The following is a 10,609-nucleotide window of genomic DNA, read 5'->3' as shown; positions in this document are numbered from 1 at the left end:
GGGGTGTACATGGGGAGGGGAGTGCCCACCTGTGTGTTTACTGTGGGTGTGCACACGCAGCTGTGTGTGCCTGACATTGTGTATCAGTGTCCCAACATGCAAGCGGGGGGGTGTGCATCCCCCCCACATCCCCCTCTCCGCTCACCCCAGGGACCTCTCCAGGGCAGGACGTGGGGACAGTGGGCTGCCAGCATGGGAACACCCTGGTGGGAGGGTGCACGGCACTGTACACCCATGGGTGACAAATCCCCAAGGGCAAAGGTGGGGGGTGGCCGGGTGCCCCCCCCAGGCCTCTCCCCAGGGCGGGCACCCCTTACCTGCCAGGGCGCAGAGGGCAAAGAGGAGACCACGGCAGCGCATGGTGGTGGCGCAGGGGCTGGGGCTCCGCTCGGCCGCCCGTGTGGCGGTGTTCTGGGCCTGGCGCCTGGTGGGACAGGACAGCTGTCCCCTGCCACCGTCAGCTGTTCCCAACAGCCACAGAGGCCAGGGAGGGATGGGTGTCCACCCACACCCCCCTGCCGGCAGGATGATGCCAGTTTGCTGGGAAGCTCCTCTGGCATTTTGTGCCGGGGGGGTTGGAATTGGGTCTGGGTGCAAAATGAGCTCCGTGCCTCAGTTTCCCCATGTCCCCCACAGAGGGATGCATCTCCCTGCAGCGGAAACCCAGGCACCCATGGGTTATGGAAAAGGGGTGCCCCCCTGCAAGTACCCCCAGCAGTGCACTGCCCCCCCCCATGGCAGTGGCTGCCCCCAGGGTGTAGGGTGGGGAAAGGGCAGGCAAGTCCCACCATGTCAGCCTGGGGAGTGATGCCCGCCTTGGGGGTCCAAATCCTGTCAGGCCCTGTGTAGGGTGGTCGGGGCGGGGAGGGGGGTGAGATTCCTGGCTCAGCAGAGAGGATGTGACAGCTGTTCTGGGCCGCTGCTGGTGGGGGGATGTCAGCTGTGCCCCCTGAAACCGGAGCCCTGGCGTCCCGCTGCTGAGCCGGGGAAGGAGACACCCCTCTCGGCCTCCAGCCAGGGGCTGCAGGATGGGGTGTACCATGGGGGGACACTCGTGGGTCTGGCTGGGGGGTCGGGGGAATGGGGGGGGTGATGTGGGCACTGATGGCAACTCTGCCCCCTGCAGTGGGTCCGCAGGGAATGGTGCCATGCTGGGGGGGTCCATCCCCTTCCCCAGCCCATCCTGTCCCATGTGCCCAGCCCAACCCTGCCCTGTGTAACAGGTTTGCCTCTGGGAAACACCCCTTCCAGCCACAGCTGAGGACCACCATGCTCAGGACACCCAACAGCACCCATTCCCTGGGGGGACATCACCCTGCCCAGCCCACGCACAGCGCTCAGGGTGGGCACTGTGCCCAGAGATGGACACTGAGAGCAGCCACCAGCTCAGGACCCCGTGGTGAGACGCATCCAGCTTTATTTTCCCCAGCCAAGGCAGGTGAGTGGGAAGGAGCAGGGGGCTGGCACGTGATCCCCCACCCCTAGATGAAACGCTTGTTCTCCTCCCGGTAGTCGTAGGGATCTCCGGCAAAGGGCAGTGGTGGGGGGTGGTTGTAGATGCCCATGAGGAAGATCCAGAGGGTGCCCACCACCAGCGTGGGGGTGATGAGGAAGAGGCAGAGGCGGTCCAGGGTCCGGGCCACACGGTTCCAGTTGTCCTTCTCCTGGGGAAGGAGCCAGGAGCCAGGCAGTGGGGGGCACAGTGGGCACAGGGAGCCCCCTCTGCCCCGCCATGCCCGTGGCCCCCACCTCATTGTAGCTATTTTTCTCCTGCATGTGCTTGACGATGAAGTTGGCGCCATCAATGACAGGTTTTATGTGCTCGTAGAGCTGCTCCTCGCCTGGGTCCACAGGTGCCAAACCTGGGGGCGAGGGGGACGGTGAGACAAGCTCCGAAGGGCTGCCAACCCCAGAGACACCTGCTCCGCCACCCTTCCCCCTGTCCCCGCAAAGGGGCCGAGGCTCACGGGCAGGGGTGACGCGGCTGGCCAGCCCGTGCCGCTCCGACTGCTTCTCGAACATGAGCTCACTGCGGGACTTGACGCTGAAGTACTCCTCCGCCTTGGCGATGTAGCCGGCCGAGCTGCAGCGCCGGATGCACGGGGCGCTTGCCGGGCTCTCGGCTGGCTGTGACATGCCCAGCAGGCGGGGCACGCTCTCCAGGAAGACCTGGGACACAGGAGGTGGTGTCCGGTCCCTCAGCCACCCCCTTGGTGCAACACCACCTTGTCCCCCACCTTCTGCCCCCAACCCAGGCATGCAACCTCTTGGGGTGGCGCAGATGGGACATCCAATGCAATGCTGGGGCTGTGCTGTCCCATGCCCTCTGTGGGGCACAGTGGCACCCCTGCACCCACCAGATCACCTACCCCAGCCCAGCACCCCGCTCACCTCTTTGACCCAGTCAGACATGATATGGGTGCTTGGGGTGCGGAAATGGAAGTTGAGGACCACGACGCAGATCACCACCACGGCCGTCACCAGCAGCATGATGAAAAGCAGGTACCTGTGGGGGACACGGACCTGGGGCTGGCATTGCCACAGGGGCTGGGCACAGGCAGAGCTGCCATCTGGCACCGCGGGGACCCTGCAATGTCCATGCTGCACCCAGCGATGCCCAGGACTCACTTCCCAATGAGGGGGATGGCGTGGGAGGTGGCGGGCAGGCGCTGGGAGATGAGCAGAAGGAAGACGGACTGGGCTAGGAGCACCGAGATCACCAGGGTCATCTTCTCACCACCTGGAGAGCAGGTGAGCTCAGGGCAAAGTCTGCTCCAGGTCCCCCTCCCAGTGCCCCCAGTGCTGGGATTGCCCTCCCAGTGTCCCACCATACAGTGCCCCATATAGGATTTTTTATTATGGGGGTATCCCAGGGTCCCACATGGGGTATCCTGTGCCCAAGTGTGCCCCTGCCAGGGTGCCTGGCTGGGATGATGGTTGTCCTACGTGGGTGTGTCCCAGTACCAGGATGTCCCTGTGCTGGGCAATGGGGTGTCCCCATGTCCCAGGATCTGGTGCAGGTGTGGGACATGGAGGTGCCCCATGGGGTGACCCCCGTGCCTGGCATAGGTGCCACGGGGCTCACTCACTGTCGGCGGGCAGGTAGAAGACAAGGATGGCCATGAAGGCGATGAGGATGCAGGGCGTGACGATGTTGATAACATAGAAGAGCGGCTTGCGCTTGATGATGAGGTAGAAGGTGATGTCCTGGTGCTCGCTGCTCTCGGGGGGGTTGTCAGGGTGGATGTTCTTGCGGGCCGGGCGGTGGATGATTTCCCATTCCCCATTCTCTGCCGGGGCACATGGGACAGCGCATGGCATGGGGGCCCCCACCATGTCCATCCTCACCAGCCCCACCAGCACCCAGTCTCCCCATCCTGGGTCTGGGTAGCTCCAAGCCTGGTGGGATGGGTGCCAGGGTGCCAAAGCCCCGGGTGCTTGGGTTTCTCCATGGCAGGGTGCCCCAATGCCAGGGTGCCCCTGAGTCCTGTACAGGGTGTCCCGCTGCCACAGGACACGGCAGAGAGCACAAGCATTACCTGTGAAGCCTTCAGGGTCGATGATGATCCACTCCACCGGGTAATATTTGCCCGTCTTTGGGTCGCTATCTGTCTTCAAGTGCATGCTGATCTCCAGGGCGCTGTACGCCAGCGAGCTGGCCCACAGCCAGGGGGGAACAGGCAGTGAGGGGCTGCGCCTGCTGCTTGTTACCTACCACTCACCCACCCTGACCTCCAGCATGATGGACTCGGGCCACCGAGTCACCTGCAAACCTGCACCTTGCTGTGCCCCAACAGCAAGAGAAGGTGCTGGCAGCAGCGGGCACCGCAGAGGGCCAGGATGCCCACCCTGCTGCCCGCCCCTGCCCTGCCCCAGCCAGCCCCCCAGCACCTGAATTTGAGGGTGCAGTTCTGCCAGTCGAAGGGGAAGAAGTCGACGTTGATGGGACAGGCGCTGCGGAAGATGGCAGGTGGCAGCCAGTAGACATAACCCGTGTTGTAGATGAGGACATTGCAGTAGTAGGCGACCTCGAAGAGCCCGTCGTTGCTGTGCCGGGAGAGAGACGAGGTGATGGCAGGGGGAGCCCTGGGCATGCCTCAGGGGATTTGGGAGGGGGAAACTGAGGCACGGCTCACTTGTTCTCCAGGACTATCTCAGGCAGCCACAGCATGTCCGGCGGCAGGCGGAGCACCTCGATGTCCCCAAACTCAGACTTGTTCCACTGCAGGCGGTAATCGGTCCAGCCCTGGAGGGGGGGATCCCCGGGTCACTCCCTCACCATGCTGGGCCACCCTGTTGCCTGTGCCTTGGGGCACAACTGACGCCGTGACGCCTGCCCCTACTCACATGCTCGACCCATAGGTTGGTGGTGAGCGTCTCGTCCACCTCTTTCTGCAATGACAGCGTGGGGCAGTGAGATGCCAGGGCCATGCCCAGCAGCCGTTCCCCCCAGCCCAGGACCCCCAACCCTCACCAGCCAGGGTTCGGGGCAGCAGCCCCAGGGTTCCTCCCACCCACCCAGCCCCATGGGTGAAGCATGGCTGGAGGGCACCCCACGGCGGGCACTGCCCTCTGGGACTCACCAGTGAGATAAGGTTGGAGAGTGTGAGGGCCAGGTAGACGTCCACGACCTGGTCGGTGGAGACAACGGGGCGCACCTCCTTGTTGTAGCTCTTCTCTTCGAAGAGGTGGTGGATGAGCCGCTCCTCCTGGTTCACACAGAGCCCGCCTGGGGGTGTGGGGTCAGGCAGACTGGGGTGGGGCTGGGGGGGTTACTGGGCCCAGTTCCACCCCGCAGAGATTCTCGGTGAGGGCAGGGTGGTGTAAGGATGGAGGAGACAGGAGGAGGCCAGCATGTGTGTGCTGCACAGGGGCATGGGCACATGCGGGGGCACATGGGCACACATGGGCATGGGACAAGGATGTGGGCACGGACACAGAGGGACACACAGATACAGACCCAGCACACACAGGGACACACAGACACAAGACACTTGGGTGCAGACGCAGTGGCACCGGGCACGTAGGTGGATGCACACACAGAGGCACACATGGACACGGACACATGGACATGGACCCAGTGTAGGCAGGGACATGTGGTCATGGATGCAGTGTCAGTGTGCACAGAGACAGACAGGCACACACAGGGACACACAGACAGTGGCACTGTGCATGGACAGATGGATTCATATGCTGGCACACAGGGACACACGCAGGAATGCAGCCCCACTGTGTACAGACAGACACACACACACATGGCCCAGGCAGGGACACGGCTCCGGGTGGCACAGTCAGGATGGAGGCACAGGGAATGCTCAGTGATGGGACTCTGACAGGCAATGGCCAAAATGCAGCCCTGGGGGCACTTGTGCCCAGCTTGGACCCTGCCACCATCACCTCCCACCAACCCCATCGAGGGGGCCCAGAACCCCCCAGCAACGGGGCAACCTCGTGCCCAAGACCCCGGGGCCCTGCTCACCTGACAGCACCAGCGCCCCGAGCAGGGCCAGCTGCGCCGGCAGGTCCCCCATGCGATGCCCGCGGTGCTGTCGTGCAGTGCCAGGCCCTGGCCACCTCCCCGCCTGGCCTGGCCAAGCGGATGTCCGGCTGCCAGCTGGAGCAGGAGATGGATGGTGCCAGGTGCCGAGGGGGAAGGGTGCCGGACCGGATACCCGCTCCCACCCTTCTCTTCCGGCACCCCCGCGCCTGGAGAAGGGGAGATGGGCAGGCGCAGCTGGCCTCACCGGCCCCATGGGTGTCAGCCCATCACCCTGCATCTGAGCACCCCAGCACGGGCATTGCCGTGCACTGGGAGGAGCGGTCCCTTCCTGCTGCTCAGCAGCCCCAGTGATGCTGCTCGGGGGCGGCAGGCTCCCCACGAGCAGGAAGGGTTGGTACCTACTGATGCCCAAGCATGGGGGTGGCACCACCCCGGCGCTCGCCGCTGGCCCAGGGCACGCTCAGCCCCTGCACTGGCAGGAGGTTTCCTGCAGGTCCCCCATGGGGTGGCACCAGGGGTGGGCACTGGTGCTGTGCTACAGGTGCTGCAGTGGGCAGGAGGGGTGCCCGACCCCCGGGGGTGGTGGGGAGTCTGTGCTAGGCTGGGCACAACACCGATGCCAGGGGCAGGGACCAAGGCTGGGCACATCGCTTTGGGGTGCAGGGGAACGGGAAGGGGGATGCAATGGGATGTCATATCCCCCATGGAAAGTCCCCCCGCTGGCACCTGCCTCGCTGGCACCGTGTGGCACAGCACTCACTTCACACTCGCCAGCTACTGGAAAATAGAGCCCTTCTTTATTGAAAAATAAACCTTTCTCTGTACAAATAAATAACAGCCCGAGTGCCTCTAGGGAAAATGGGGTGGGGGTGGGCTTGCCAAGGTGGGGGTCCCAGGGGAGTGGAGGGCTATGATCCCCAGCTGAGATGCTCCAGGTGCGCCCCGGCACCCCATTGCCTTGGGGAGGTCGGGCAGTGCTGGTGGGAAGAGGGAAACTGAGGCACGATGGGGGACAAAAGGATGGAAGAGCCTGAGCTGAGGAGGGAGCTGTGTTTGAAGGACATGAGAGTCCCCTGCCCCAGCACCCTGTCCCCATGCTGGCATGGTGCCCCAGGGCACTGCGGGCACCATTAGGTTTTCAGCGCCTCGAGCGCCAGAGCGACGAGGCCAGGCATGCTGCGGGCCAGCGAGTCGCTCTCCAGCCCCACGAGGCCAGCGAAGGCTGTGGGGCGGCCCCCCACCATGGCCCGCACCTGCGCCCGGTACAGCCCCTTTGCATTTTTGGAGCCCAAGTCCACCAGGATCTGTGGGGAGATGACAACACTGTGAGTCCCAGGGGGACCAGGGGCACAGCGGGATGGTGATGGTCTTGGGGGTGGCACCGTCTGGCTGCCAGGGCAGGGGGCTCGGTGCAGCTGGATGGGTCACTCACCTCCTGGAAGGTCATGGCCAGGTCCGGCTCGGGCACCCGCAGCACCCAGGCGTACAGCTCCCGCACCGCACCCACCCGCACCACTGACTCGTTGAGGCCTGGGCAGGCTGCAACCCCGGGGACAGGCAGGAGAGAGATGGAGGGGGGACATCAGGGGTGCACTGAGGGGCAGGACAAGTCATGGGGGCACCATGCTGCTGCCCACCCTGAGGAGAAGCACCCATGCTCTGGGGACGCTGGGGGAGCAGGGCAGAGGGTCCCTGTGGAGGGGGGTATGGCCAAGGACTGTCCCACCAACATGGGACAACGAGCCCTGGGACTGGGGTGTGAAGCTGAGGCTGTGCTTGTGGCATGTGGCATCCCGCAGTGCCCGGGGGCTGCAGAGCACTTACCTCTGCCTGCGCCTGCCTCCTCCTCCTCCTCCACCCCCGGCAGCTCCGTGGGCAACAGCTCACGTTTCCCCCTCAGCACAGACCCTGCCACCAAGAGAGGTGTGAAAACCCTGGCGGGGATGCGGCCAGTGGGCACTGCCTGGGCACGGAGCCGGCCGGCAGATGGACACCCCCGCTGCCCCATCGACCCCAGCCCCCCCAGCTCCCAGGGCTCACGGCTCGGAGCAGGGGTCCCCGCCAGCTCTCTGGGTGCCCATCGCGGCTCCGTGGCGTCAAGAGGGGTACTGAGGTCCAGCTCTGCCCGCAGCTGGGCAAGGAAGGCTCGTCCCTGTCCCACCAGCTCCTCCACCACCTCTTCGCCCTGCTGAAGGGAACGGGAGACAGGGTGGACGGTGGGGCACCCATAGGGCACCCATGGGCATGGCCAGGTGCACAGTGGCAGAGCACAGGGCACGGCTGGGCTGGTATCAGATGGGGCATTGAGGACATGCGATGTCTTTATGGCTGTGTTGGGTCAGATCCTAAGCTGCGGGGTCAGACCCATGGCTGGCTCTGCACTGGTTGGACTGGGAGCACTTGGTTTCAGCTGGGGAGGGTGAGATGCCCCCTCTGTGTTGGCAGAGTGGGAGATGGCACCTCCGTGGCTGCACAGGGGACAATGGGCCCAAGGGATGTCAGGAGGGGACATGGGGGAACTGCTGGGCTTTGGTCCCTGGTGGCACTGTCACCAGAGGGGCAGGGGCCCCCCAAAGCCCATCCCTCCCCAAATACCTGCAAGAAGAGACACGTCTCCCCAGGGAGCTGCCCTCCGTCCGGGGTGGGTGCCGAGGGGTTGCCCTCTGCCATGGCCCTCAGCGCCTCCACCCAGTCCTGCAGCCGTGGCCCCACAGCCCCAAAGAGCCCTGAGAAGGGGGGCGGCCACCCGGCCCCCTGCCTGCAAGCACAGCAGGGCGAGCTCAGGCAGGGGCCCGGTGGCACCCATCCCCTGGGCAGTGCCACCCCCCGCCCTGCACACCCCTGGTGGGACCTGGCTGGCCCTGGGCACCCTGGGGGGCTGTGCCCACCTCCCTCCGGGTGTGCCCTAGTTGCAGGAAGAGCAGGATCCCAATGCTTTAGGCTGTCCCCAAAAAGCCATGTCAGCACCCATGGGCATCTTGCCCACCTCCCCAAACCCTTTAGCCCCCCTTGTCCCATGGCCCACCATGCCTCACCTGGTGGGGGGTCTCCGGGGTCCCTCTGCCGTGGGGCTGAGCTGGCCCCCTGCCACAGCCGGGTCTGTGAGGACAAGAGGGGGACAGGAGGGACAAGGGGTAGGGAAGCCCCATGGGGGTGCCAGGGCAGGCTGCTGGTGCCCTGGCCACTGGCATGGGGGGGACCGATGGGACCCCAAGTGGGCACGGGGTGGCCCAGCCCGGGTGGGTACCTGGGACATCCCTGCGGATGCGGGGGGGGAAGAGGTGCCCGTAGATCTTGCCCAGGAGCTGGGGCAGGGCATGGGTGAGGAAGGAGAAGTCGAGCTGGTTTCGGATGAAGTCCCCAGCCTGGCGCAAGAGATCCACCAAGGTCTGGGCATAGGAGTGCAGCTCTGTGGGCACAGAGGGAGAGCCATGGCCCTGGCACCACGTTGGCCCCACACTGCCAGAAACGGGGTCCTGCCCCACACCCTCGCCCCAGCATGACCCCCTGGCTCACCACATCGTCTCGTCCTGGCACGGCAGGTTTCCTCGGACAGGCGGGCGCAGGTGGCCCGGCCCTGGGGGGCCCGGCAGGACCCAGAGTAGAAGGCGCAGAGGCGGGCGCGCTCGGGCGGCTGCTGCTCAGGGGGCAGCTGGGCCAGTGCCAGCAGGTCGAAGCAGCTCGGTTCCCGGCTGCCGGGGGCGGCTGCGAGGGCACCGGGGCTGCCATGAGGTGCTGAACCTCCCCCCCGGGGAGCGATGTATCCCCGCAGCACCCTGGGCACCTCTGTCCCTCCCAGCATGGCCGGGGGCACTCACGGTCCATCTGGAGGTTGAGCCAGTCTGCGAAGGTGGCGACGCGGGTGTAGACACCTGGTTTGCCCCGCTCACCACAGCCGTCGCCCCACGAGGTGATACCATAGAGGACGAAGCGGTGCGAGGAGGGGTCCTGGCATGCCAGCGGGCCCCCTGAGTCGCCCTGTGGGGGGGATGCCTGTGCATCAATCTGGGCCAGGATCCCAACCATGCTGCCGGGCTGTGCCGGGCTGCGGCGCATGCCCAGCACTGTGTGCCACGAGGGATTTTTGAGTTGGGGGGCTGGCAGCCCCCCAGCCCCAGGCGTTACCTGGCAGGAGTCGATGCCCCCGGACAAGTACCCAGCACAGAACATGGCGTTGGTGAGCATGTCCCTGCCCAGGGCACCCCGGCACGTCTCCTGGCTGAGCAGGGGCACTCGCGCCTCCATCACCACATTGGCCGCTGGCCCCTCTGATGGGCAAGGCACCCATTACGGGGTCCCCCGTGCCTGCGCACCCCCCTCTCTTTTGCACCCCCCTGCCCTGGCCCGGTGCGTCAGCACTGGGCACTGGAGAGGGCACTGAGGGGGACGCCCCACAGACCCCACGGGTGTCGGGGTGGCACCTACCTTCGTAGAGGGAGCCCCAGCCTGCGATATAGCAGGCGGTGCCGGGGCTGGGCTCCGCGGGGCCGCTGGGCAGGCACACGGGACTGACGGTGGGTGACGGGGCCAGTGGCACCGCCAGCTCCAGCAGCGCCAGGTCCCCGTGAAACGTCTTGGGGTTAAACTGGAAGAAGATGGGGGGGTGTCAGTGGGAGGCCCTGTGGCATGCACAGGGAGGTCAGAGGGGTGCCCACCTCCACCAACCTTGGGGTGAGGCAGGATGCGCCGGACGGGCACTGCCCGCTCACCCACATCCAGCTTGCCCAGCTCGTGGTCACCCACCACCACCGTCCATGCCAGCTCATTCCGGTTCCTGGCGGGGTGGGGGGCAGCGAGTTACAGGGGTGACAGGGGTGCCACCCCATGCCCCCCTCTGCAGGGACATCATCCCTGTGTTGCCGTGCCCCCCGTCATACCCGGCGAAGCAGTGGGCTGCAGTGAGGACCCAGGAGTGCCCCACCAGCACCCCTCCACACATCAGCTCCCCATGGAGCCGCACCGACACCAGCCAGGGCCAGGCTCCCCGTGGGGCCACGCTGCCGCCCATGATCCGTCCTCGGGGGGCCGTGGCGTTGACTTGGGGGCCCCCACGGTGCCCGCAGCTCCCTGGGGGACAAAGCCAGGGTGAGAGGGGGGATCCTGCACCCC

The 10,609-nt window shown here is 65.8% G+C and overlaps 3 protein-coding genes across 4 annotated transcripts in view; all 3 read right to left on the bottom strand.

Moving 5' to 3' along the window:
- The window catches only part of CHRNG (cholinergic receptor nicotinic gamma subunit), a 5,448-nt gene extending 5,039 nt beyond the window's left edge, over positions 1–409 (bottom strand). For both annotated transcript variants that reach the window (XM_009282390.2, XM_019472879.1), the window contains exon 1: positions 318–409. In XM_009282390.2, the coding sequence (XP_009280665.1) occupies positions 318–360 (43 nt within the window). In that variant the 5' untranslated portion in view covers positions 361–409. The remainder of the gene's footprint in view (positions 1–317) is intronic.
- A 1,010-nt stretch (positions 410–1,419) lies between these two features.
- Positions 1,420–5,531, bottom strand: CHRND (cholinergic receptor nicotinic delta subunit). Its single transcript, XM_009282389.2, has 12 exons — positions 5,480–5,531; positions 4,584–4,729; positions 4,348–4,392; positions 4,137–4,246; positions 3,892–4,047; positions 3,540–3,655; positions 3,090–3,290; positions 2,629–2,740; positions 2,392–2,506; positions 1,968–2,169; positions 1,750–1,862; positions 1,420–1,664 (listed from the first exon to the last, which is right to left on the bottom strand). Exons 1-12 carry the CDS (start codon positions 5,529–5,531, stop codon positions 1,482–1,484), a joined length of 1,551 nt encoding a protein of 516 aa, XP_009280664.1. The 3' UTR covers positions 1,420–1,481.
- Positions 5,532–6,630: 1,099 nt separating this feature from the next.
- The window catches only part of PRSS56 (protease, serine 56), a 7,979-nt gene continuing 4,000 nt past the window's right edge, over positions 6,631–10,609 (bottom strand). The window contains exons 4-16 of the mRNA XM_019472873.1: positions 10,378–10,606; positions 10,166–10,274; positions 9,926–10,085; positions 9,626–9,768; positions 9,319–9,478; positions 9,017–9,205; positions 8,748–8,909; positions 8,536–8,599; positions 8,096–8,258; positions 7,541–7,685; positions 7,326–7,408; positions 6,933–7,049; positions 6,631–6,804 (exon numbers count right to left, since the gene is read on the bottom strand). Coding sequence (XP_019328418.1) covers positions 6,631–6,804; positions 6,933–7,049; positions 7,326–7,408; positions 7,541–7,685; positions 8,096–8,258; positions 8,536–8,599; positions 8,748–8,909; positions 9,017–9,205; positions 9,319–9,478; positions 9,626–9,768; positions 9,926–10,085; positions 10,166–10,274; positions 10,378–10,606 — 1,898 coding nt within the window. The remainder of the gene's footprint in view (positions 6,805–6,932; positions 7,050–7,325; positions 7,409–7,540; positions 7,686–8,095; positions 8,259–8,535; positions 8,600–8,747; positions 8,910–9,016; positions 9,206–9,318; positions 9,479–9,625; positions 9,769–9,925; positions 10,086–10,165; positions 10,275–10,377; positions 10,607–10,609) is intronic.

This window comes from Aptenodytes forsteri, unplaced genomic scaffold (genome assembly GCF_000699145.1).
Source record: "Aptenodytes forsteri isolate BGI_AS27 unplaced genomic scaffold, ASM69914v1 Scaffold404, whole genome shotgun sequence".
Taxonomy (NCBI): Eukaryota; Metazoa; Chordata; class Aves; order Sphenisciformes; family Spheniscidae; genus Aptenodytes; species Aptenodytes forsteri.
Note: the sequence above shows the minus strand (reverse complement) of the source record. Positions and strands in the feature narration are given on the sequence as shown.